Source organism: Acomys minous (genome assembly GCF_964271855.1).
Source record: "Acomys minous genome assembly, chromosome: 4".
NCBI classification, from domain to species: Eukaryota; Metazoa; Chordata; class Mammalia; order Rodentia; family Muridae; genus Acomys; species Acomys minous.
Window position 1 is genome coordinate 110,351,466 of NC_140486.1, and position 25,959 is coordinate 110,377,424.

General features: G+C 46.8%; 3 protein-coding genes across 5 annotated transcripts in view; 2 read left to right on the plus strand and 1 right to left on the minus strand.

Moving 5' to 3' along the window:
• GPR55 (G protein-coupled receptor 55) overlaps window positions 1-1,188 on the minus strand; it is a 107,854-nt gene extending 106,666 nt beyond the window's left edge. For both annotated transcript variants that reach the window (XM_084779212.1, XM_084779211.1), the window contains exon 1: window positions 1,081-1,188. The gene's annotated coding sequence lies outside the window, so the exon portion shown is untranslated. The remainder of the gene's footprint in view (window positions 1-1,080) is intronic.
• Window positions 1,189-1,326: 138 nt separating this feature from the next.
• Window positions 1,327-10,236, plus strand: LOC311596003 (uncharacterized protein C2orf72 homolog; the record flags this gene model as incomplete). Of its 2 annotated transcripts, none has more annotated exons than XM_084779219.1 (3): window positions 1,327-1,938; window positions 4,385-4,489; window positions 8,135-10,236. In XM_084779219.1, the coding sequence occupies 3 exons, from the start codon at window positions 1,329-1,331 to the stop codon at window positions 8,272-8,274; spliced, it is 855 nt and encodes a 284-aa protein (XP_084635345.1). In that variant the 3' UTR covers window positions 8,275-10,236. The 2 variants fall into 2 exon arrangements, with proteins under 2 accessions (XP_084635345.1, XP_084635344.1); XM_084779218.1 differs by having other exon boundaries at window positions 1,329-1,938; window positions 4,388-4,489.
• Window positions 10,237-16,088: 5,852 nt separating this feature from the next.
• PSMD1 (proteasome 26S subunit, non-ATPase 1) overlaps window positions 16,089-25,959 on the plus strand; it is a 78,887-nt gene continuing 69,016 nt past the window's right edge. Inside the window, exons 1-5 of the mRNA XM_084779160.1 lie at window positions 16,089-16,259; window positions 20,197-20,240; window positions 21,196-21,269; window positions 21,428-21,597; window positions 24,999-25,204. Of these exons, the coding sequence (XP_084635286.1) occupies window positions 16,244-16,259; window positions 20,197-20,240; window positions 21,196-21,269; window positions 21,428-21,597; window positions 24,999-25,204 (510 nt within the window). The 5' untranslated portion in view covers window positions 16,089-16,243. The remainder of the gene's footprint in view (window positions 16,260-20,196; window positions 20,241-21,195; window positions 21,270-21,427; window positions 21,598-24,998; window positions 25,205-25,959) is intronic.

The window sequence follows — 25,959 nt, forward strand, 5'->3', positions numbered from 1 at the left end:
GGAAGAACTGTTGGAGATTGAAAGGGAAGCTGGGTAGAGGACGTTTGCCCTGTGTGGTGGTTAATTGTCAACAACACAATCTAGAATCACCCAGGAAGTGAGTCTCAGGAAGGGACTGTGGTTTAGGTCAAGCTGGCATGTGAGCAAGTTTGGGGGTGGCCAGGATTATCTTGTGTGCCTTAATTGACATGGAAAGACCCAGCCTGAAAGTGGGTGACACCCTACCTTGGTATGATTGTACAAAAGAGCGGTCATTTCTCTCTGCTCTTGACTGTGGGTGTGATGCGGCCAGCTGTCTGGAGCTCCTGGCACTGTGACCTCCCTGCTGAAATGGGTTGCAACCAGGAACTGTGAGCTAAGTTGTTTGTGGTTAGGGTATTTTTTTTTTTTTATCACAGCGACAGAAATGAAGCTAGGATGCCATTTTTCCCTTCTCTCACGCGTTCTCACTCACTCTTTAGCTCCATCTCAGCTCCAAAGCTTATACCCTGACCCCCAAGTCCTGTAGGACTCCTCCAAAATAAATATCGGCTCCAGAAGCTAGGAATGGTGGTACAGGCATGTACTCCAAACTGAGATTGAAGGACCTCCAGAGTCTAGGCTAGGATGGTAAGATAGTATCTTAAGAAAAAAGAAAAAAAAATCTGAGGTTGGAGAGAAGGTTCAATGTTTAAGAGTACTTATTTTGCCGGGCATGGTGGCCCATGCCTTTAATCCCAGCAGTCAGGAGGCAGAGAGATCTCTCTGAGTTCAAGGCCAAACAGAGTCCAGGACAGCCAGAGCTGTTACACAGAGAAACCCTGTCTCAAAACAAACAAACAAAACAAAGCAAAACTAAAACAAACAAAAAAACAAAAAGAGCTCTTACTGCTTGCGCAGAGGACCTGGCTTGGTCCCCAGCATCCATATATAATTGCCCATAACCACTTACAACTCCAGTTCTAGGGGATCAGACGCTGGTACCAGTGCACATACATGCAAGCAAAACTACTCAGACACGTAAAATAAATTTTAAAAAATAAATATTTTTAGATAGAGGGATAGATAGATAGATGGGTGGATGATGGGAAACCATCTTACCCGAAAGGCTACTTTTGTCAGCTTGCTCATGTCCACTCACCCTCGGGTCCTCCAAGAGCCTGCACCTACTAGGGGTATGAATGAATGAATGAATGAATGAATGAATGAATGATAGATATTCAGTGATCTGGAATGGGAGAGCGCTGGGCGCTGCCTGTGAGCAGGGGGTCCGGGCAGCTCGGCCCTGGGGGCGTGTCTGCAGAGGCCGCCTCAGAGCTCCCGATCCGGTGCAGGAGGCGGCCGCCAGCATGGAGAGCGAGTTGGAGGCGCTGGCCCCGCGGCCCGCGAGCCCGGCGGAGCCGCCCTTCCAGGCGCTGGTGGAGGCGGCGGGTGGCCGCGGGCAGGTGCTGCTGGTGGGCGAGCTGTGGGACCGCGAGCAGAGCCGGGCGCTGCTGCGGGACTTTGCCAGCACCGTATTCCCTCCCGAGCCCCCGCCGGGCAAGTCGAGCTACGCAGAGGCCGAAAACGAGGGCACCACGGCGGCCACCGAGCCGCACCGGGCTCCGGGAGCGAAGGCGACGCGCGCCATCCGCTCGCAGCTCGTCTTCGTGCTGTGCCGCGCCACGTCGCTGGCCGCCCGGGAGCCGCGGCGCCGCTTGCGGGAGATGCTGCGAGACGTGCGCGGCCGGAGGCGGGAGGGCGCTGCGCTGGTAGGGGTCCTGGTGACCGACGCGGGTGCGGAGGACGCGGCGACGCCGGGACTGCAGCTGCTGGAGACGCTGCTGCGCACGGTGTTCGGCCGCCAGGTCGGGGGCCCGGTGCAGGCTGCCGCCTTCCGTCCCGGTTGCCCGGCCTCCAGCCTGGCTGTCCAGGAGGCCGCCTGCAGGGCCCTGCAAGCTGCGGGGCCGGGACGACCAGGTGAGGCTGCGCGGGGGTCGAGCTGGGCGTTTGGGGAAGCCTCCAATCCCTTTAGACCGGTTGAACCCCTTTAGGCCACACAACTCTGCTGTGCACGGAGGTAAACTGAGGCCCTGAGCAAGGAGGTCCCCAGCACAAGGCCTCTCAGCCTAAAATGAGCAGGCCCTGGACAAGGAGTTGAGTTGGTCAGGTCAGATGAAGGACTGCACACGAGATGGGGGACAAGGAGCTGAGGGTATAACTGGTGAGGAAGTGGGTATGAAGTAGGCTTGAACTGCTCTGAAAAAATGTAGGAGTTAGAGACTGGGCATAGGGAAAGAGGACGGAAACGTCTCTCAGGGGTGCAAAAGTTTGGGTGGTGTGCGTGGGGAATGGTGGAGAACTGAGTCTGGTGGGGGTGGGGGTGACTGGAGCTTTAGGACACCGGTGCAGACAAGGTTGTCCCGGAGGCTCAGTGTGGAAGGCTGGAAGGCGGATGCAGTTCTTAGCAGAGACACGGAATAGGTGCCAGGGAGTTGTGGGTGTCAGGAAGGGCGTGAGGGACCGAGACCATGGTGACCTCAGTGATTCCTGGTAGCCACTGCCAGGTGTGGGGCGGGGCCACCTTTTCCCTCCACACTCTCCTAACGTACAGAGGGAGGTGTGAGAGCTTCTTCCAGCCTGGGACTGATCCATCACAGAAGGGTCAGACGTCCCAGGGCAGCGAGTTTTACAGGAATTCTGCAGATTACTGGGATTAAAATGTGGGCCTTAATTGGAGCTGTGTCAAACACCGGGAGATCTTTGCACCGCTCAACTCCGTTCCGTTTGGCTCTTTACTATAGTAAGCTTCTGCGCTATTGAGTGGCTGGCTGCCGTGTCAGGTATTAGGGGCATCTACTATCCAGCATTAGCTGGCCACCGAGGGATACCTGACCTTTTTGCATCAGGGAGGCATTATCTGATATTACAAGTGTTTACTTGCACCTGCCGGCTTAGCAAGTGTGTTTCTCACTGGAGGCTCTCCTAGCCTCCCGTCTATGGAGGTTGTACAACCTCGAGCATCCCAAAAGGTGAGGGACATAAGTAGCCCATGTACATGTTCTGATAATACTGGCTCAGCCGATTCCTTATCTGGCCTTGGGAGAAAGAAGGCAATTCACACAAATTCTCTCTGGACTAACGAGCTAACGCCTAGAAAATTATCTAGCCTTCCATCTCTTAGCCCTAGGCTTTCCAACACTTCACTCTGGCCATGGTTGTGTGCCTATGGCTGGGACTCGGGCCTGGAAAGCCAATTTTCTCCGTCCTCTTCTTTCTGTAGCTAGCCCCACCCCCACCTCCCATTCAGAACTGGACTTCCTCTTTCAGGGAACCGGCTGAAAAACTTGCACACTCGCTCTGGTTTGCAAATTGACTAGTGAAATTTCAGAACCTTTGGCCTTGGCTCTCTTAGCAATGACCAAATGGTTTTGTCACCGTTTCTCTTGTTAGTTTAACCACCCTGGTATTTCCATTTACTAACACCCTGCCTGGCACCCAAGATGGGTGACTAAATCTTTGTTTTGAAATAAACACTAACACTCTGGAAAAATGGGACCTTTGTAGATGCATCATCTCCTATTATACCAAAGTATTGCCTGCTTTTATAACAATACACTGAGACAAAACATTTTTTTACTAATGAATCAAGGTCATGAATTAATTATAACTCCTCGTGTGTCCATTTCCTTTCGGCCTTTGCAACGTTTTATGGAAGTCAGGCATGGTAATCCATGCCTTAATTCCAGTACAGTGGGCAGAGGCAGACAGATCTTTGTGAGTTCTAAGCTATCCTGGTCTACCTAATGAGTTCCAGGCCAGCCAGGGCTACACAACGAGACCCTGTCTCAAAACAAAACAAAAAGACATTTAATGTATTGGTGTTCATAAATAGTTTAAAGCAAGGCATGATGATGCATACCTGTAATCCCAGCATTCAGGAGGTTGAGGCAGGAGGATGGAGAAAGTTCAGGGCCATCCTGGGCTACATAGTTTTGAGACCCTGTCTCAAAAACAAATGAACGAATGAACAAACAAATGAAGAAGTGAAGTAAGAAAGCAAGGAGAGAAGAGGGAGTTTGAACCGAAACGGAAGATGTTACTGCCCCGTGAGTGTTTTCTTTAGGGCTACGCAATTGTGATTAATTTCATGTCCTTATGTCGCTATGGTTTCCCCAGCATGCTCACAGAAGTGAGATAACCAAACATGAAGCCAGGCAGTAGAAAGTCGAGACTTGAGCATCCGGGACAGCCAAAGCTACTTGGAGAAACCCTGTCTTGGAAAAAAAAACAAAAAAGAAAAAACAAAAAAAAAGAAAAAAGAAAAAAAGACAGTGGAGACTCACGGGCTGCTGAGGACAGGCTCTTGTCTTGTGAGGCAGTCACCAGCTGACCTCTGCCCTGAGGATTTGTAATCTCTTTCTAGCAGAAGATGCCTGGGAGAGACCGGGGCTACTGACTTGCTTTTCCTGGGGTCCCCGGAGCCAGAAGAAGAACCGTGATGTCACCTCCTCCCGAGGCCCAGCTCAAGGTAAGCACTTTGCTTGCCTGGGTCCTGACTAAATACTGAGACCTTAGGGACAGCGGACAGACATCCATGGAGCACTTCATCCAGGGAGTACTTTCTCCATCCTGAGCTTAGCATGAGCTCTCACGGTGCCTGTTCCCCGACCCACCAAGCAGGGCTCAGGCTGGGTCAGGACTATCTCCTGACCCAGTGGGGCAGGCCAGTATCCTCCGGGGAGTCATAGAGTGTTAAGGGGCTAGTGGCAGCTGGGCTCCATGACACACGCCTGTAATCCTAGCACTAGGGAGACAGAGGCAGGTGGATCTCTGTAAGTTCGAAGCCAGCCTAGTCTACAAAGTGAATCCGGCACAGCCAACACTACACACAGAGAAACCCTGTCTCGAAAAACAAACAAACTAACTAACAAACAAACCAAACATTTGAGCTGGGATAAATGGATTCTCATAGGCAGACAGAGGAAGGCTCAAAGAGTATCCTGAGTGAAAGGGGCCAGCATGTATCATACTCAGAAAAGGAAGCACCTTCAAGGGTGCTCAGGGCTGTGGTGCAGTTGGAAATAGAAGGCCTTGGAGTGGCAAGCTGGCCACATGGAGGCCAGGATGGAGACACAGAGAGATCAGAGGCAGATCCCAGCGAGAGAGGACCACAGCAGCCCCTGGTGGGATATTGGGTAACTTGGACCCATAAAGGCAGTGAGATAAGAAAGGAGGCAACTCTCAGACAGTGGTTTTCAGGGTGGAGCCATCTTGCTGGTAAATGGAGGTGAGGAAAAGGTAGGGGACAAATAATGAGCGTTGGTGTGAAATAAGCTTCTATTGTATCCCTTTTTAAAAACTGACTATTCACCGATCTAATAGCCGTCTTTCACTGCCTAATAAATTGCTATAAACTGGGTCTTAAAAGAACATACACTTAGCACTTAGGAGGAAGAGGCAGGTGGATCACTGTGAGTTGGAGAGGCCAGCCTGGTCTACAAAGCAAGTCCAGGACAGCCAAGGCTACACAGAGCAACCCTGTCTCAAAAAACAAAAACAAAAACAAAAACAAACAACCCAGCAGGGTATGGTGGCACACACCTTTCATCCCAGCACTCAAGAGAGTCAGGGACAGGAGGATCATTGTGAGTTCGAGACCAGCCTGGTCTACAAAGTGAGTTCAGGACAGCTACACAGAGAAACTCTGTATCAAAAAATAAATAAACAAAGAAAACAAAACAGAAGCCTGAGCTGGTAGGATGGCTCAGTGGGTGTAGGTGCTTGCCACCAAGACTGAAGACCTAAGTTTTATTCCAGGATCCATATTGTGAAAGGAGAGGACTGACACCCACAAGTCATCCTCTGACCTACACACACACACACACACACACACACACACACACAATGTTATTCAGTGTTTCCACACACTGATGTGGGTACTAGGAACTGAACCCAGTCCTCTGCAGTAGTAGCAGGCAGGTACTTTTAAATTCTGAGCCATCTCTCCAGCCCCCACTGTACTGTATTACTAGGGAATAATAACAAGGAAAATCTCTCTTTTTCAGTACAGACAAAAAGAATATTTTCAAATATATTTGATCGAAGGTTCATTGAATCAGGATGAGGAACTCATGGATGCAGAAAAGCAACTGTACATACCTTTGTAACATATGTGATAAATATAAGATATATTCATCTACATACATATAAATTATTTTGGAATATTTTCTTCAGCAATAGCAGACCATGACTGTCTTCCTAAAGCAATCATTGTATCAGCATCTTTTTAAGGATAACAGCTGTAGATGAACATGTAATTTAAAACAGCATAGAGATCCAATGTATGCTTTGCCCAATCTCCCCCAATGATTATATCTCTAAAAAACCAACCAAACAAAAAACCATAGGAAAGCTATAAACTATAGTGTAAGATCACAATCAGGATGCAAACGTTAGTGCAACCCACAGATTATATAATGGGTTCCCTATTTTTAACTCCTCTCTCTCTCTCTCTCTCTCTCTCTCTCTCTCTCCCTCCCTCTCTCTCTCTCTCCCTCCCCCTTGTGGTTTAAAGAATTTTATACAGTGTCTTCTTTTCTTTTCTTTTTCTTTGTTTTGTGTGTGTATGTGTGTCAGGTAGGGGGGTTGTTGAGACAGAGTTTCTCTCTGTAACAGCCCTGGCTATTTTGGTCTTGCTTTGTAGACCAGGCTGGCCTTGAACTCACAGAGGCCTGCCAACCTCTGCCTTCCTGAGTGCTGGGATTACAGGCTTGTGCCACAGCACAATGTCTTTTATTTTCAACAAAACAAAACATTTTTGTCATGATTCTGGGAGATAGACCCACAACCTCACTCTGAGCAACATGCAAAACATTTTATTGGTGTTTTATTTGGTTTTGGTTTCAGAATATTCTTTATTTATTCCTCGACAATTTTATACATGTTGTTTTGTTTTTGAGATAGAGTTGTCCCTGAAGTCACAATGTTTCCAAGTATGACCTTGAACTTCTTGCCTTCATCTCCCAAGTACTGGGATTACAGGCCAGGCAACCTCTAGTTTATGTGGTGTTGAGAACTGAACCTAGGACTTATTCATGCTAAGTAAGCACTTTACCAACTGAGCTACATCCCCAACCCATTCTCTGACTCTCTCTCTCTCTCTCTCTCTCTCTCTCTCTCTCTCTCTCTCTCTCTCTCTCTCTCTCTCTCCCTGTCTCTCTACCTGTCTCTCTCTGTCTCTGTCTCTCTCTGTCTTTGTCTCTCTCCCTCTCTCTCTGTCTCTCTCTGTCTCTCTGTCTGTCTCTCTCTGTATCTCTGTCTCTCTCTCTCTCTCTTGTTTTTTTGTTTTTTGAGACAGAGCTTCTCTGTGTAGCCCTGGCTAGCCTGAAACTCTCACTGTAAACTAGGCTGGCCTCCAACTCCGAGTTCCACCTGCCTCTGCCTCCGAGTGCTGGAATTAAAAGCCTACACCCCTACTGCCTTCCAGCCCTAACCCCATTCTTAATGCAGAGCCCCGGCATTTATAGGAAGCCGTAGGTTGTTTGCCTTGTGCCTTCTCTGACTGCTGTCTGAGGATCAGTTGCAAAACTTTCAGCTGCCCGTGAGGCAGCCAAGACTCAACCAGTATAAGCTGTGAGGAAACTCGTTATCTCCCATAAAAATAGTGGGGTTGGCTGCAGCCTTGGTCAACATCAACCCAGGAGCTACGGACCCCCTCAAGAACCTGGGGCTCTTCTCTCCGCTGGCCCAGCAGGAGCTGGTTTCATGCTTAGACTGGTAACAAGAAGGTGGCAGGCGTACCGTGATCACGCCTAAAAGTGGGCTTGCTGGGGTCAAAGAGCATGTGCCATTTTGTAAAAATTGCTTTAGATCTGTATTTCCTTTGGCTTATTGAATCTCTGGTGCATAATCGCCAGGGTGTGCACACAGAGGAGTGCTCGGATGACAACCGGAGCGGGGGTAGGTTCTCTTCTTCCACCATGTGGGTGCTGGGAACCAAACTTAGCTTGTCGGATTTGACAGCAAGAACCTTTACCTGCTGAGCCAAACAACCGACCTCCCCTTCTCCTTTTTTTTTTTTTGGCTCTGGAAGTAGGTCTTGGGACAGCTTCCTCCCTCTAAGTGCTTCGACACTGACTTATAACCTTGCTCTTTTCACTTTGGAATGTTCCAGAACACCTCCGGGTCTCAGAGGAGAAGCTTGCGCTGACAGCCATATTTCCCAATGGAGACTGTGAAGAGCGTGGACATGGATCTAGAGCCCAGGATGGAGCTGTCCACATGCCACCTGAGCCCTCGGAGGACACAAGATGAATGCTGGACCCCTGGACTGGCCCTCACCTGCACACGGAGGGTCACAGTGTTGACCTCAGCAGAAGATGACTGACTATAAAGACCCCACTTGCTTCGGGGATGCCACCCTCACTTTTGCCAGCAAAGCAAAAAGGCCTATGGGACCTGTTCCACACTTAATTTTTTTTTTCACTGTCATCGTGGTGGGATGATCTTGTCTCTCTGTGCCTTCATTTCTCTGAGCCAAGGAGACATTGTAACTACACTACTTTGCATACATGTCTCTCCGTCTCTGGGTCTTGTTTCCCAAATGACTGAGCCAGCCCAGTGGCTTTCTACCAGGAGCCACACTGCACCTCCGGGCACCATTGGAAACGTGTGTGGGAGCAATTAGAGGGCACCTCAGTGTGTGTAGGATGGACCAACCATAAATAATTGGCTTGCTCAAAATGCCGATGGGACAGGACAGTCATTCTGGGAAGAGATCCCTTTATGTTTCCTGGGACCTTGGCTCCCAGAACAAGCCAAAATAAAGACTTGACAGCTGCTGTGAGGAAGCCTGTCAGGCCAGAGCTAAGGTGGTTTGTGTGTTGCAGGGCCAGGACCCAAAGTGCCTTGCATGCTGTGAGAAAAAAAAAAAAAAGAGCCTCTGTCTGTCTCATATTGACACTGACTACTGTGCCAGATCCTTTTTGAAAATGTTTTCTAGGTGCTGCCTATAGCACCAAGAGAAGGGCAAGCCAGGGTATTGAGGTGCTCAGCCCCCTGACTTGTACTAAATCTCAGGTTCTAGCCCAAGTATCCTGGAGGTTCTAGAATCTTCTCTCTGAGTCTGTGAGTCACATAGAGTGGGTAAATGTCTTCTACGGAGCCTTGCCTATCTCTTCACTCAGAGGCAACCAGGGATTACCTGTCTTGTCCCTGCCTGCCTCTGGAGAAATCACTCTTTGGAAGGACAAAGGTCCCTGTTGGTTTTCCCTGATGTGAAAAAAGCATTGTCAGAGGGAGGTGGGTAGACCACGCATTCATCTGCGGTCCACTCTGCAGATACCCACATGTGTGCGCTGCATAGCTCCCTGTGAGGAGCTGCATACCTTTAAGTCATAATTTCAGTACCAAGGGAGAGGAGGACCCTCCCTGCTCCGTGCCTCAGTTTCCTCTTGGTGATCCACAGTCTAATCCTATTCCCTCTCACTCTCAAGGAGAGAGTGTGAAGTGCAGAGGGATGACATCTTCCTGGCCTGAGGCAGGAGCAGACGTCATTGTAATGACGCAAGGCTGTCCCGTGGGAAACGGTCCCAGCTGGCATCTCTTATTCAAGAATGAACTCGAGGCTGGGGCGTAGTTGACTTAGCAGAGGGACCGCCTAGCATGCTAGTTTGATTCCCCACCACCGCATAAACTGGATGAGTTGCACATGCCTGTAATCCCTGTGCTTGGGATACAGAGATAGGAGGATCACAAGTTCAAATTCCCTCTCAGCTACAATATGAATTGGAGACCTGCCTGGGCCACATGAGATCCTGTCTCAAAACAAAACAAAACGAAAAATCAAATTATCAATTTGACTTGATTTGATTTTTAAATGGTGGTATATTTGAAGCTGCTATATTTTTATTGACCTACATAATCCTATGTAATCATTCCATTGGACTTTTATTATTTGATCAAGGGAAGGGGCTAGAAATTTAAGTTGGGAATCTGCCTAAGACAGAAGTTACAGGGTTAAAAAAAAAATCTTTTGTATTTGTCACTCATGTTTGAAACTTAGGAAACTACACTTTTTTTGTTGTTTTTTGTTTGTTTGTTTGTTTGTTTTGTTTTTGTTTTTGTTTTTGTGAGACAGGGTTTCTCCGTGTAATAGCCCTGGCTGTCCTAAACTCACTTTGTAGACCAGGCTGGTCTTGAACTCACAATGATCCGCCTGCCTCTGCCTCCCAAGCGCTGGAATTAAAGGTGTGTGTCACCATGGCTCGGCTGCAACTGCACATTTCAATCAGCGTAGTTTCCTGGGTGAGGGAGGATGTGCCTTCCACTCCTGTCTGTGGTGATTCCTCTGCAGCCCTCGATTGGAGGAGCTCCATCCCCGTTGCACGTTCCTCCCAGAACCACTTGAGTTTGTAGTCTCAGGTATAGAGGCTGAGTTCCACACGGTTCCCATTAGTTGTTGTGGTTTTAATTGCCTGAAGCACATCTCGTCCCTGGTTGAAAAGTTCTTTGTACTGAGTCTGGGGTCAGCTGGTAAAAACAGATGTGGCAAACAAAGTCCTGGGGGTCGGTCTTTACTGCTCTTTCCCAGCAAACAGGAAGCCCTGGGTTTCACCAGGGATGGTCTTGTGGGGTTCCTTCCAGAGGACTTTAGGAATTCGTGAAGGTTGGAGAGGCCCGAGAGGAGGCTGGAGACCTGGAGGAATCCGGGAGTCCTGGAAGCCATGTGTGAGGAACTGTGGACCAGGTCCCACCCAGCCTGGGCCCCGGGGGCTTCTAACCTGTAATATGGTGGCAGCGCCCTTGCTTTTGGCCTGAATGCTGGCCCCTCATATCTAATAAACCAGACAGTGCCTCACTGGTATCTGATCAAAGCAGAGCGGGTCTTTCTTTTCTTCTCCAACACCGTCCTCACAGGACCCTGAGAAGGGGGGAGTCTGAGCAAATGAAATGCCCCTAAAATCCCCCAGGCCCACGGGAACCGGAAAATGCACAGTTGGGAAGCAGAACCAAGTATTAGGTAGATTTCTTAGTTTATTAGTTTTTATGTTTTACTTGTAGGGGATGCACATGTGCTATGACACATGTATAAAGGTCAGAGCAACCTGTGGGAGCTAGTTTTTCCTTCCACCACGTGGACCAAAGGGATCAAACTTAGGTCTTCTGGTTTGGTAGCAAATACCTTTACCAACTGAGCCATTTTATAGTCCCAGAAGTAAATATCTAAAAGGAGTTCTTTTTGTTGTTGTTGTTTTAATTTAAAGATAGCATGTGACTTAATAGGCAATAGAGAGTGTAGACATGTGTGTGTATGTATTGGCTTAACCAGAGCTAAACTGGCCTTCATTCACTTTCAGGCAAGCCTTTGTAGAGTTTGTGTCATAGTTTCGCTCCTGTTCAAGTGTCTGCCTCCAGGGAGTTCCTGGCGTGTCAAACCAAATCTTCAGAAGAGCCTGCAAAGGAACCAATTGTGGGGGCCCCTGGGCCTGCAATGTCAACAAGCCCCTCTTTTTTTTATTTATTTATCATATATACACGGTATTTTGCATAGATGTACACCAGAAGAGGTCACCAGATCTCATTATAGATGGTTGTGAGCCACCATGTGGTTGCTGGGAATTGAACTCAGGACCTTTGGAAGAGCAGCCAGCGCTCTTAACCTCTGAGCCATCTCTCCAGCCCCCGCCTCTCTTTTTCTGGTAGAAGCAAGGGACAGACTTCAGCAGGGGAGGTGATGACCACTGCCCACTGGAGATGTGAAGGTAGTCTGTGCTTTAAAATGCCAGTGAGAGCTGGCCAGTGTGGCGCACACCTTTAATCCCAGCACTCGGGAGGCAGAGGCAGGTGGAATCTCAGAGTTCCAGGACAGCCAGGGCTACACAGAGACACCTATCTCAGGGTGAGGATGGGGGGGGGGGGGCAGAGTCACAAGGTAGAGGGCTTGCTTCATAGGGACAGGTAGCCTGGACTTTGTCCTGTTTACCTGGTAAACACAGAGTGGAGGAAGCTGGCTTGATTGAGGGTTGCACAAGCACTCTGACCTGTGTTTGTGAGTTAATGGATCAAGCATTGGGATAGAGGTGGAATTTGGCCAGGGCAGCCAGCCACTTGCATAACCTCGGTGTTGGGGCTGGGGGGGGGTGGGGGCAGGGAGGGGAGCGGCGGTACTGGACCACCAGGAACCTACGCACAGCCTTATCTGCCTTCAACTTTGTGAGCGCGGGTCCTCTGCTAGTCTTACACTCGGGGCTGCCAACTGGGAGAAGAGCATGGCTGCCTGTGGGACAGGAAGTGCACAGGGGGGAGGGGGAGGGGGGAGGGGAGAACAGGGTGTTGGGCAGTCGGTCACATCCTCTGAGGGGCTGTGGATTTGGTAAGGGTGAGAGCCCTTCTACCTTCCTCCCTTGGCTCTCTAGCCGTGACTCTTGCCCAGAATGTCCAGCTGGGCGTGGAGCAGCCTGCTTAGTCCTTGTGACCAAACCTTATTTTGATGTCTTCTTGCAGAAACGGGGTCTGTCTCTTAGCCCCAAGTCCTTTCTTTTTCTTCCTTGCTAATGAAGGAGGACTTCAAATTGGGAGTTGGTTTGCGTCATTATTTTTATTGCCCACTAACTTCACTCTGACCTACAGTCCCTGCACACTGCCTGGCCCAGAACTCCTAGATGTGCGCACAGCCACTCTCAGCTCCTTGCTCCCTGACAAGAGGCCGTCTCCCAGCCAGGCGGTGGTGGTGCACACCTTTAATCCCAGCACTTGGGAGGCAGAGGCAGGCGGGCTACTGTGAGTCCAAGGCCAGCCTGGTTTAGAGAGTGAATTTCAGGACAGCCAGGGCCGCACACAGGGAAACCCTGTCTCAAAACAAACAAAAAAGAGGGTGTCCCCTTTCCCCAGTGCCAGGCCCCATGGACAGCTCCAGAGAGTAGGCAAGGCCCCTGAAGGGCCACACATGGATTGAAGGGACTAGAAGAAATGTACGGCAAGGCACATGTGACACTTTCCACTTTCTAGTAGCCACCCTTGAAAAGGGGCAAAGAAATGTGGAAAAATCATTTTAATCATATGCCTGTGTTGTTTTTAACTTTTTGAGCCAGGACCTCACTATGAAGCTGTCTCTGCCTAAGAACTCACTCTGTAAACCAGGCTGGCTGCAAACTCACGGAAATCCACCTGCCTCTGCCTCCCGAGTCCTGAGATTAAGGGCGTGAGTCACCACACTCAGCTTAATATACTTTAAAAACACATTTATTTAAGTGTGTGTGGCGCGTGTGCGCGTGCACACGCGTGTGAGAATGCATCATGTGCAAGCAGGAGCCCATGGAGGTCAGAAGACACACTGGATCCTCAAGAACCGGAGTTATCGATGGTTGTCAGCTGCCATATGGGTGCTGGAAATTGAGCCCAGGTCCTCGGCAAGAGCAGCCTCCCCCACCCCTCCCCCTTAAAAAAAAATACAAGGTCTCCTGTATCCCAGGCTGTTCATCAATTTGTAGTTGAGGATTATCTTGAATGAACTTTTGATCTTCCACCACCACCACGCCCCGCCCCCAGTGCCTTTCTTTATTATTTTCTACCTCTTTCCCCTAAGACAGGGTCTCTTGCCAGGTGGTGGTGGTGCACACCTTTAATCCCAGCACTCGGGAGGCAGAGGCAAGTGGATCGCTGTGAGTTTGAGGCCAGCCTGGTCTACAAAGCAAGTCCAGGATAGTCAAGACTATACAGAGAAACCCTGTCTCGAAAAACTAAAACCAAACAAACAAACAAAAACTTTATCTCTAAAAACACATGGCACCTGGTCGTCAATGAAGAAATCCCAGCAGGAGGCTGAGTTGCTTTGAGATCATGTAGACAGGTCACCATGGGCAGTTGAGACTAGGGGCCTTGGGACTCAGATGCCATCCAGCCACTTGCTGAACTACTGCAGAGCGCTTCCAGCCCAACACTCTTGTGGCACAGATGTCCTGGTTGGGGACCTGGGCGGCGCTCCCACTCCAGTCCTGCATCAGCAGGGAGCCTTGAGACCACTAGAGGGCGCTGCAAGACCAGCCGATCTCCTCCTGCCTGTCTCCTGACCAGGCCTGCCACCCAGTTCCTAGGCAGATGAGCTACAGCGGAACGGGAGAGGTCTTTGAGGTGTTTTATGACCCTCCTAAATTTTTATCGTTCTTTAAGAACAGAGCACACCCTGTTGGAATCTTTTCTATTGTTTCAAAATATCCTGGAAAGCAGAGCTCATCTGAATCCTGGAAAGGGCAGGATAGCTTTAAAGCCACAGGGTAAAACTCTAATAACTTTATGGCAATAACTGGCACACCATCCAAACTGGAGACACAGTGCTTCTCCCATACAGGGTAGAAGTTGTAAATTAGACACCTCCTGTTTTCAAAGTGTGTGTGTGTGTGTGTGTGTGTGTGTGTGTGTGTGTGTGTGTGTTGGGAATCAAATCCAGAGCTTCACCCATGCTAGGCAAGTGTTCTACTGAACTGAACCCTAAACTCCCGAAAATATTTTTTAAAAAAGATTTATTTATTATTATGTATACAGTGCTCTGCCTGCATGTACACCTGCAGGCCAGAGGAGGGCGTCATATCACATTATAGATGGTTGTGAGCCACCATGTAGTTGCTGGGAATTGAACTCAGGTCCTCTAGAAGAGTAGACAGTGCTCTTAACCTCTGAGCCATCTCTCCAGCCCAAGAAAGCCTTTTTAATAAAAGTACATTTTATTATTTATTTGAATGTATATGTGTGCACATGAATGCAGGTACCTGTGGAGGCCAGAAGAGAACATCACAGCCCCTGGAGCTGGAGTTACAAGCAATCATGAGCTGCTTGACATGGGTGCTGGTAATTGCACTTGGGTCCTCTGGAAACATAACCAATAAAGGGGACTCTCCAAGGGGCTACCAACCTCCCTTTTTCAAGGCAGGGTCCCCATCTCCCTTTTTTGAGAGGATTAGGTTTTTTGAGACAGGGTTTCTTTGTTTATCCCTGGCTGTCCTGGAACTTGCTCTGTAGACCAGGCTGTCCTGGAACTCACAGACATCCCACTGCCTTTGCCTTTGCTGGGAGTGCTGGGATTTTTCACTGTATGACCCCTACTTCGCTGGAAGTCACTATGGAGACCAGACTGGCCTGGAACTCATAGACCTTACTTACTGCCTCCCAAGGCATGCATCACCCTGTTTGACACCTGAAAAGTCTAATTTTGTATGTACAGTGTTCATGTTGGTGTGTGTGGATCCTTCATAGGTGGAGGCTGCACTTCAGACACAGGCATGGGGCAAGTTTGTGTCTAACATGTGTATATGTGCAAATAGGCTTGAGGTTGACATTGGGTGTCTTCCTCAATTGCTTTTTTCCACACTCCTCCTCCCAAAGGTCTCACTATGTAGCCCTGGCTGCCCTGGAACTCACTAATAAACCAGGCTGGCCTCTAACCCATAGAGATCCGACTGTCTCTGCCTGCTGAGTGCTGTGATTAAAGGCGTGTGCCACTACACCTAGCCACTTTTTCTTTCTCTCTCTCTCTCTCTCTCTCTTTCTTTCTTCCTTCCTTTCTTTTTAATTGAGTCTCTTATTGGAGCTCACCAACTGGCTGTACGGGCGGGCCAGAAGCCCCAGATATCCACCTGTCTTCACTTTCTCGGATCACACCAGCCCTAGAAATCCAAATTCAACCTCAGGACCTCATGCTTTCATGGCAACCATTTAACCGACCAAGTTGTCTCTCCAGCCCCCTTAGCGACTCTTTAGAAAACACTTTGCTACAATCCCGGTAGTCTTGGGTTCACGGGCATTACTGCAGTGACACCTCCATAGCAATAGGTGGCGCTGCGAGCACTGCCTTATACCTTCCCTAACATCCTTTCTCTTAGCAATGGCGGGTGATGAGTGGGCCGCCTCTCTTCACGAGGGTGTCTACTTTGAAGCCTGACGGCAGGTGCAAATGACTGTTCGTTCCCAGCCTACTGGAGCCCCAATCTCGCGGAGAATTATAAAACACAATGTCATTTTTCCATGCTGCACGGTCTCGAGAGGCAGCGGCTGCACAAAAGACGCAGGCGTGGAAGTGAATTTGAGCCAAGCCTCAGGCGGATGTGCAGGCAGCCCTAGGGCGGGCGGGGTCCTCGGCTAGAAGCGAGCCGGCGGCCTGTGGAGGGGACTGACTGAGCAGCGCACCCGGGAACCTGGAGGCGCGGCAGAGCGAGCGGGCCCTGAGCTGACAGATCCAGGGCTTGGCCAGGACTGTGGACGAGCGGACCAGCTAGTGCAGGGCGCAACCATGATCACTTCAGCCGGTGAGTGCGGCCAGGAGCAGGCGTCCCAGGGAGGAGCCGCCGCCGCGCCGGCGTTTAGCTGAGTCAGGGCGGGTGACTGGGCACCTCCGGGTCGAGCGCCGGCCTGCGCGGCCCCTCTGCCCGAGGCCCACCCTGGGGTCCAAGGGCTGGGAGGGTGGTCGGGCCACTGCAGGCTCCATGGGTTCGTGGGGATCGGACCAGGTGACCACCTGGGCATCCCTCTCCAGCCACACCCCCGTGCCCGAACCGGACTGGGTTCCTAGGCTGTCGCTGGATCGCCCGGTGATTTCCTTTTTTCTGTCTGTCCGCATCTTGGCAGAGTGACCCCCCAATCATTCCCCACCGGTGTTTTGGTTTGGGGTGAGTCCCGGTGCCATCGTAAGCATCGTGAAGCAGCTCCTGGCCTGGCAGCCTAAGTGCTACGCTGAGTGCTCCTGGCTCGGGCCTTAGATCCCTTCCCCTGGAAATCCGAAATTAGGTTTGAAGTGGCTGGTTTCGGGGACCACCGTATTCACGTAAGAGGCTCATTCGGCGAAGGCAGCATTGAATGGGCGAGCCAGCTCACTTACTGTGTGTGTTTACGTGCTCAGGGCTGCAAAGCCTATTTCAACACATTTGTATCGTTTTATACGTAGATACTTGTAGTGGCAACTGAAATGGAAAGGTGTGGAGACGAACTTTTAAAATGGGGATTTTTTTTCAAACCCCCTCTCCAGCCTTGGTGCTTTTTCATACTTGGCTGCGTACATGCCCTTGCTTGGTTGTCCTTTTTTATTCTGTACTTGCTCTACAAGTATTTGATTGTGAACGAACAGGTTATCGGTAGACAGTAATCTGTATGGTGATTAAGGAAGTTGGTAGAGATGCTAGGAAACTTGACAGCTCTCACCTCCCCCCCCCCTCTTCCTTTGTTGTTTGTTTGTTTTTTCAGACAGGGTCTCTCTGTGTAGCCCTGGCTGTCCTTGGAACTCACTCTGTAGACTAGGCTGGCCTCAAACTCACAGAGATTCCCCCTGCCTCTGCCTCCTGAGTGCTCTGATTAAAGTGTGTGCCACTACAATGGCTACTTTCAAACACATGAAAAAGTGTTGCCTGTATTTTAAGTTAGACTTTTGTTCCAATGGATACAGATGATTACAGATGGATTTTAGTTCCCATCAAAGGAAGCATTTTCCCCCAATGCCTTTTTTTTTTTCCATTTGTAAATATAGGCTTAGGTCCAGCCATTACCACAAGTCTTTAGAGTGCTGGCTTCACTGATCATAGTCTCTGGGTGCTTAATTGAATACTGTTAGAGTGGACCCGTAAATAGTCACCTCATTTGGAATGTGGTACAAGGCACCATCATCTCTTGCCTGGGTTATTATACTAGCCTCAAGACTAGTTTTTCCACCAATACTGTTTCTAAGTCCATTCTTCTAGTTCTTGGAATTTGCTTTGGAAAGTTTGTATAGTATTTCTCCTCAAATGTGTCAATGGTGGTTAATGATGTTTAAAATAAAATCCAGATTTAATCACTCTAGACTTTTTTATTTTGGGGAGGTTACTTGGGGGGGGCTACACAGGGTCTCTCTGTGTAGCCTTGGCTGCCCTGGATTTACTTTGTAGACCTGGCAGGCCTCAAACTCACAGGGAACCACCTGCCACTGCCTCCCGAGTGCTGGGATTAAAGGCGTGTGTCACCACACCCGGCCACGCTAGACTTTTTGTTCAGCTTCTTTCCTATCTAAGAATTCTTGCATGTTCTGTCCCCACTCTGGCCTTTCTTTCACAAGGTATCTTAGATCTTCAGTGTGCATCTCAACCCAATCCCTCTATGCAAACATTTTGACTCTCCGTTGGCAGCCGCCTCTCCATTCCCAATTCTGTAATGACTGTGTTCCTGTGACTCAGTGTTGTTGTACTGAACTCCTTGCTAGAGTCTCGGGCAGGACACCTGTTCCATAATTCTCAGGACACTACTGAGTGTGTGGCTGATGTTAAGAAGGTATGCCTAGCCGGGCGGTGGTGGCGCACGCCTTTAATCCCAGCACTCGGGAGGCAGAGGCAGGCAGATCGCTGTGAGTTCGAGGTCAGCCTGGTCTACAAAGCGAGTCCAGGATAGCCAGGGCTGTGCAGAGAAACCTTGTCTTGAACCCTACCCCCCAAAAGGTATGCCTTGTATGAAGAAATGAGTTCCCTGAGTTTTTAGAGCAGACTGAAAGAGACCTTGGTAGGAATATAAGGAAACACTGCCCTCTTTGTGGTGTCAGAACCAAGGATTGTGAGAATCTACCCTGAAATACTGGGATGGTAACATAATATACATTAATAGCTGTCGTTTAAGTTCATTGAATTGTCAGCTAGCTTCCGCTCCAACCCTTTTGTCACATTATTTCAAGTTGGCTTAGGACCTGGCTTAGGATCTATCTGCTCCCCAGGCCAGAGTCAGGGTTCTAGTGTGTCAGTTTCTCACTGGGCACATGTTAGTCACTAAAAACAGCAGTGACTATGAGGCTAATGTCTACCATTTTGGGCTTTTTGTTTTTTAAAGAGATTGACTGTGAAAGGGAATGGGGACAAAGACTGTAGTGCTTATTTCCCAGAAGGAAACATGGATCTGAGTGCATTAGATGTAACACAAGCAAATAGAGGAAGGAATGCTGACACACTTCAAAACAGGAGTTTTCTACTCTTTATCCTCTTCTGACCTTCTGAATTGACCATTTTCAACTTTCAAGTAATATTTCCAGGACATACCTCTATATTGGTAAATAATATGGAAGTATTCCTATTAATTGAGTCAAAAATTTAAGACATTATCTGCTGAGTGTATGACATAAGCTTTTATTTTTATTCAGATTTATTTATTTTATGTGAGTGTTTTATGTATATGTATGTATGTGTACCACCTGTGTGCCTGGTACCCATGGAGGTCAAAAGAAGGCATCAGATCCCCCAGAACTGGAATTACACATGGTTGTAAGCTATCATAAGGTGCTGGGACCTGAACCCTGGTCCTCTGCAACAGCAGCCAGTTGTTTGGGTTTGGTTTTGGTTTTGGTTTTTTCAATACAGAGTTTCTCTGTAGTGTTGGCTGTCCTGGACTCGCTTTGTAGACCAGGCTGGCCTGGAACTCAGACCAATCCACCTGCCTCTGTCTACCACCTGTTGGGATTAAAGTTGTACGCCATCATGCCTGGTTCCCCAGCCGGTGCTCTTAACTACCAAGCATCTCACCAGCTGCATACAAGTTTTTCAAAAGCACATAGGTCTTGGCCTGTCTGAAGTTAGCAGCTCACAACTGACTGTAACTTCAAGATCTGAAACCAATGCACATAAGTTAAAATTAAATAAAAAATAAAAAAAGAAGAAAAAGAAAAATAGTTGTTATCCTAATTAAGTTGTCATGAAAAATACTTTTTCCCTTGTCTTCTGTTTTGTGTCTATATGCATATAGTGTATGTGTGAATGTGTTTTGGGTGTGCACGCACATGTATGTGCCAGTGAATGTAGAGGCCAAAGGTTAATAATGTCAGATGTCTTCCTCTGTCTACACTTTGCATTTTGAGACAGAGTCTCGCCGAGATCAGAGCTCACCAGTGGTCTAGACTAGCTGGTCAGCAAGCTCTGGGTTTCTTCCTGTGTGTCTGTGCTGGGAGTATGCCTAGCTTTTAAGTGGGTGCTAGGGATTTAACTCAGGTCACGGGTTGAAAGGCAACTTCTATCACTGTCACCCTTTTTGAGATAGAACATCTGCTTGTTTCTGCCTTGCCCTCCACAGCACTAGGATCATGACCTTATTTTTTCATGGGTGTGGGATCCACCGGTCCTCTGCTTGTACAGAAACACTTTATCTACTGAGCATCTCCCCAGCCCCATTGTTGAGCTCTGACCAAGTGTTAGTGTCTGTCTCATGTGCCTATTTCTTAATCGTGGTATGTCTTTTGTCTTATAGCTGGAATCATTTCTCTTCTGGATGAAGAAGAGCCACAGCTTAAGGTATGAGTTGAAGTCTGTGAAGCTTCTTCAGTTTCGTAATATCATTAAATTTCCTGTCATTTAAAGTAACCATCTTATAGCCTGTAGCCAGTCATTGAAATCTAGCTAGGAAATACGGTATTTTGATACTAGAAATTAATTTAAGGGTAATAGATAGTAAAATGGCTCATGAGTTACCTTTCAGTTTCATTATCAACAGTAATCACAAAATATTACTTCTTCTGTGTCGCATATTTATTTCCGTGTGACAAAAATTTGGAATATTGGGCAGGCAAGACAGCTCAACAGGTAAAGGCAGCTGCTGCGTAGCCTACAGCCTGAGTTTGATCTCCAGAACCCATATGGTAGAAGAGAAGTGAGCCCCACAAATTGTCCTTTGACCCCCACAAGCACACTGTGGCACATGGACACATACACATGCATGCATACATCTAAGTAAATGTAATAAAGCCGTTGTTTTTAAAGGTGGAAAAAAAGAATGTTCTGCAAGTGGCTTTAGCACCTGTACTTGTGTAATGTTAACCAGCAACCTGGAGTCTGTGTACTCAAAGAAGGGAGCACTCACGATAAGAAGCAATATTAGGTGCATAGTTTGCTATTTTGATTGAAAACAACAACAAAAAAAATGGATGAATCTAAGAAAACATTAGTTCCTAAATTTATGTATTTGTCAGACATGAAATTTTAAAATAAATATTACTGAGAATTTGCCCATAAATTTATGGATACTCTTTGTGTTTGCTTTTTGAGACAGGGTCTTTCTTTATATCCTTGGCTGTCCTGGAACTCTTATGAGACCAGGCTGGCCTTGAACTTGTAGAGATCTGCCTGCCTCTGCCTCTGCCTCCTGAGGGCTGAGATCAAAGGCATGCACCACCACACCTAACTGATTGGCAGACACTAAAAGGAAACATGATGTTAAGTCTTTAAAATCCAATTTTGTTTTATTTTACAGGAATTTGCACTACACAAATTGAATGCAGTTGTCAATGATTTCTGGGCAGAAATTTCTGAGTCTGTAGACAAAATGTAAGAAAATACTTCATTTCTATAAATTTGGATAAAGTAGAACTGCTTACCAACTCATTTAGGAATCTACTGCTAATTTGTAGCTTGAGTATTTAAATTTTGAGTTTTTAAGGAAGACCATAGCTTAAACGAGGCCTACCTTTCCTTATTTCTTTCAGAGAAGTTTTATATGAAGATGAAGGTTTCCGGAGTCGGCAGTTTGCAGCCTTGGTGGCATCTAAAGTATTTTATCATCTGGGGGCTTTTGAGGAGTCTCTGAATTATGCTCTTGGAGCAGGCGACCTCTTCAATGTCAATGATAATTCAGAATATGTGGAGACGATTATAGGTAATTACCTTCCATCTGATAAGCTTTTGATCTTGTTGATGTCTTTCTTGCTCTAGTGACACAGCTTTTTTATTCACTTTAATATGATGTTGCTAGATTTAGTTTAATGGAAGTTTATAATCATCATCTAATAGTTAAACCGGCTACATTTTTTCATCACCTTCCTGCTGAGGGCAGCTTATCTCAGCAGTTACAGTCATCTCCAGCCCAGTGAGCAGTTTGGTAAAATAATGACAGATTATTATGAGTAATCACTTAAATAATAGTACATTTTTTTGGTTTTTTGTTTGGTTTGGTTTGGTTTTTCGAGACAGTGTTTCTCTGTGTAGCCTGGCTGTCCTGGACTGACTTTGTAGACCAGGCTGGCCTCGAACTCATAGCAATCTGCCTGCCTCTGCCTCCTGAGTGCTGGGATTAAAGGTGTGCACCACCACACCCGGCAATACTAATTTTTATAACTGTCTGTCTTGTCTGACTGTCTTCCCTCCCGCCCCCCCACCCCCCAACCCCAGTTTTCGAGATGAGGTTTTCCTGTGTAGCCCTGGCTGTCCTAGGCTCACTTTGCAGACCAGGTTGGCCTCTGACTGTCTTTTTATTTGCTTGAGACAGGTTTTCAATATAAAGCAGGTTGGTCCTGGACTAAGAATTCTCTGAATGCTGAGATTACTATAGCATCTGCCACAACTATTTTATATAATTGCTGCTAATACAGGAAGTGTTTTAATCACTTTTCATACTACACTAGTTATTCTTCATAGTCTTGATTTGTTCCATAACTGACCTGTAAGCAGCTAGCTTTGTTGCACAAATGAGAAAACAGGGGCTTTAGGCTGGGTGTAGTGGCGCACGCCATTAATCCCAGCACTCGGGAGGCAGAGGCAGGTGGATCGCTGTGAGTTTGAGGCCAGCCTGGTCTACAAAGTGAGTCCAGGACAACCAATGCTAACATATAGAGACCCTGTCTTAAAAAAAAAAAAAAAGAGAAAGAGAGAAAACAGGGGCTTTAAGATGAAAAGATATGTGGCTATTAAATAAAAGGGTAAGAAATTAAAACCTAAATTGACTCACTCTAAAACCCTTATTGTCACTTTTTTGTTTGTTTACTGAGATGAGTTTTTCTGTCTATGTAGCCCAGTACATTTTAGAACTCAGTCTGTAGCCCAGGGTATCCTCAAACTTTTGATCCTCCTGCCTCCACCTCTCAAGTACTGGGAATGTAGTATGTGTTACCATGTCTGACTCATTTGTTGACTTTAGAAACATTGGTGTGGTAGTCTATCACTGTAACAGACTTGTAAAGTGAAAGGGTTATTTTGTTTGTTTGTTTGTTTTTGAGACAGGGTTTCTCTGTGTAGCCTTGACTATCCTGGACTCACTTTGTAGACCAGGCTGGCATTGAACTCAGAGATTCACCTGCCTCTGCCTCCCGAGGAGTGCTGGGATTACAGGTGTGTGCCATCACTGCCTAGCTGAGAAAGGATTTTTAGTTCATGGTTTTAATGCTCTTAGTTTCTGATTATTTGTACCTGCATTAAGGCAGTACCATTGTGGTAGCATATTACAAAGTAAAACTGTTCATCTCGTGTCCAAAAAATAATAGAGCAAAACAGAAGAAGGGACCAGGGTCTTGTTACCTTTATGTCTACATTTTACAAGAGGTCCAAGCTAAGGACCACACTTTTCACAACGGGCCTTGGAGGGGCAGGCGTATAGTAGTGGGTAACTCACAGCTAAGGCTTTGGATTCTTACTTGTGTTTGAACCAGCATTATAAGTTCATACAACCACTTATGGTTTTGTTTGGTTAAAGATTTTGTAGCTTTAAGAATTGTTTGAAAGCCAGGCATGGTGGCTCATGCCTTTAATCCCAACTCTTGGGAGTTCTGTGAGTTCGAGACCAGCCTGGTCTACAAAGCCAGTCCAGATAGTCAGGGTGACAGAGAGAAACCCTGTCTCAGGGTAAAAAATTCTCATCTGGAAGTTGAACTCAGGAACTGCATGCTTTTCAGACATATTTTTATGACAGAATTAAGATTGTGGTTTTAGAGAGTTATGTCGGGAGTGTAGGTGCAGATATTTGCATTGCTAATTAAGAGGGTAGCTGCATTATTTGTCTAGACCTTTAAAAGGAGAAAATACGGTATTTTCCTTCAGAGAGTTTTATTTTGATCAACATTTTCTACATCCACATTGCTTGATGTCTGTTTTGTGATTGCTGCTTTATTCTTATCAACTGACCTAAACTTCGATGGCTCTGCCTAGATAAGCCCTAAATACAGTATGGCCACTGCTGTTCCCACACAGAGCCTCACCTAACATGGGTCATCTAGTGGGCTAACAGTTCTTTGTAGTTATTTCTGCTTCTGAAGCTTGAACTAGTACCTTTTTTCCTCCTTGAGCAGGAGACTGGCAAACCAGTGAATAGAAGGGATTACTAGTGTATACCTTTACCCTGTAGGTGACATATAAGGCAGCTTTAGGAAATGCCTTGTTTTGGTTTTGTCTAGATGCTTAAGACATTATAAAATGTATAATCAGCATGTGCGTTTCTTATCCACTGTGCTATTGATACCCTTCAGTATGTCTCTGTCCTCCCCACCCACACTAATCAAATTGAGCATATATGCTCCTGCATGAATTTTCAGGTACTCCTGGAGGAATATAGGTTCCTATCATTTCTGTTTGTTTGTTTGTTTGTTTTTGAAATAGGGTTTCTCTGTGTATCCTTAGCTGTTGTGGACTCACTGTGTAGACCAGGCTGGCCTCTGCCTCCCAAGTGCTGGGATTAAAGACATGCAGCACGACTTAGCTTCTATCATTTCTAAGATTTTTTTTTTGTCCTTTCTTTCTTTTTTTCTTTCTTTCTTTTTTTTTTTTTTTTTTTTTTTTTTCTGATTTGATGCCATTGCTTGAAAAGTATTTGGTATTCTTTGGAGTTGCTTATTGAGGCCGTGGCATAATTATTCTACAATCATGATTGCTTACAGCTCTTTACCCCAGGACCTAGTTTCAGATGTGAAGTATAATAAGTTCTTTGTGGTAGTAGTTGTTACAGGCCTTTTACAATATTCTGTGTAACGACAAGTATGTATTTTTTAAATAATGAAACAGCAACTATTTGTAGCAAACTTTTTAGAATTAATCAAGTTGATTAATATAATTTTGGTCAAAATAATTATTAATGTTTGGAATAATGTCAGCTTTTTTGGTGTTGATGTCTAGTCCTTTGTTGTAACTATCGTAAAAAATGACTTAATTGGAAGTATAAGTTCTAGCATTTTAAGGTATACTTATTACTTGGTACTTATTTGTAGTGTTCATGATTATAAATGTAGACATTGTCCTTTTCTGGTAGTTTAGACCAGTTCACAAAATAACTAGTTGTTTTATTTTTCTCCACAGCAAAATGCATTGATCATTATACCAAACAGTGTGTGGAAAATGCAGATTTGCCTGAAGGAGAAAAAAAGCCGATTGACCAGAGATTGGAGGGCATCGTGAACAAAATGTTCCAGCGATGTCTGGATGATCACAAGTATAAGCAAGCAGTGGGCATCGCGCTGGAGACCAGGAGACTAGACGTCTTCGAGAACACTATACTGGAATCTGTAAGCAGTGATGTCCCTTGAGAGGCTGGAATTGATGGGAAGTCAACAAAACAAGTGTTCACAGGCAAACTCTTGTTTTGTTTGGTTTGGATTTTCTTTCGAGACAGGGTTTCTGTGTAGCCATAGCTGTCCTGGAACTTGATCTGTAGACCATGCTAGCCCAAAGATCCACCTGTCTCTGCCCCCCAAGTGCTGGGATTAAAGGCATGTGCCACTGTGCCCAGCCGTACTATTTTTTAGAACACTTTTTATTGGTTCTCTGACAATCTCACGCATATATGCAATGCATCTAGATCATAACCACTTCCACCTTCCTCTTCACACTCCTAGATGTCCCTAGAGTGTTCCTTTTTCATTTTGTGATCTCCTTTTCTTCTTTCCTTGTACTTTCATTTATTTGCGTGTCTGTGAGGGAGCACACATATGTAATAGCGCATGCATAGAAATCAGAAAACAGTGGCAGTTGTTCTTTCCTTCCTCCATGTGCATCTTGAAGATTGAGCATGTGTCTTTTCCTACGGAGTCACCTCACCAGCATTAGTATCTCCTGTGTGTGCATGAGTGTAGGCTCCTCCTATTGAGCCTTGTGGTGATCAGGAACTGGGGTTAGGGAAGGGAGTGAATGGTGACAGAGCCCACGCAGAATCCTCGGAATCAGACTTAGGAGACCAGATTCAGAGATGCAGCTCTAACTTTATTGTGTAGTGTATAAGCCTTCAAAAGATTAAAGAGCCAGTCAGACAGACCATCCCATG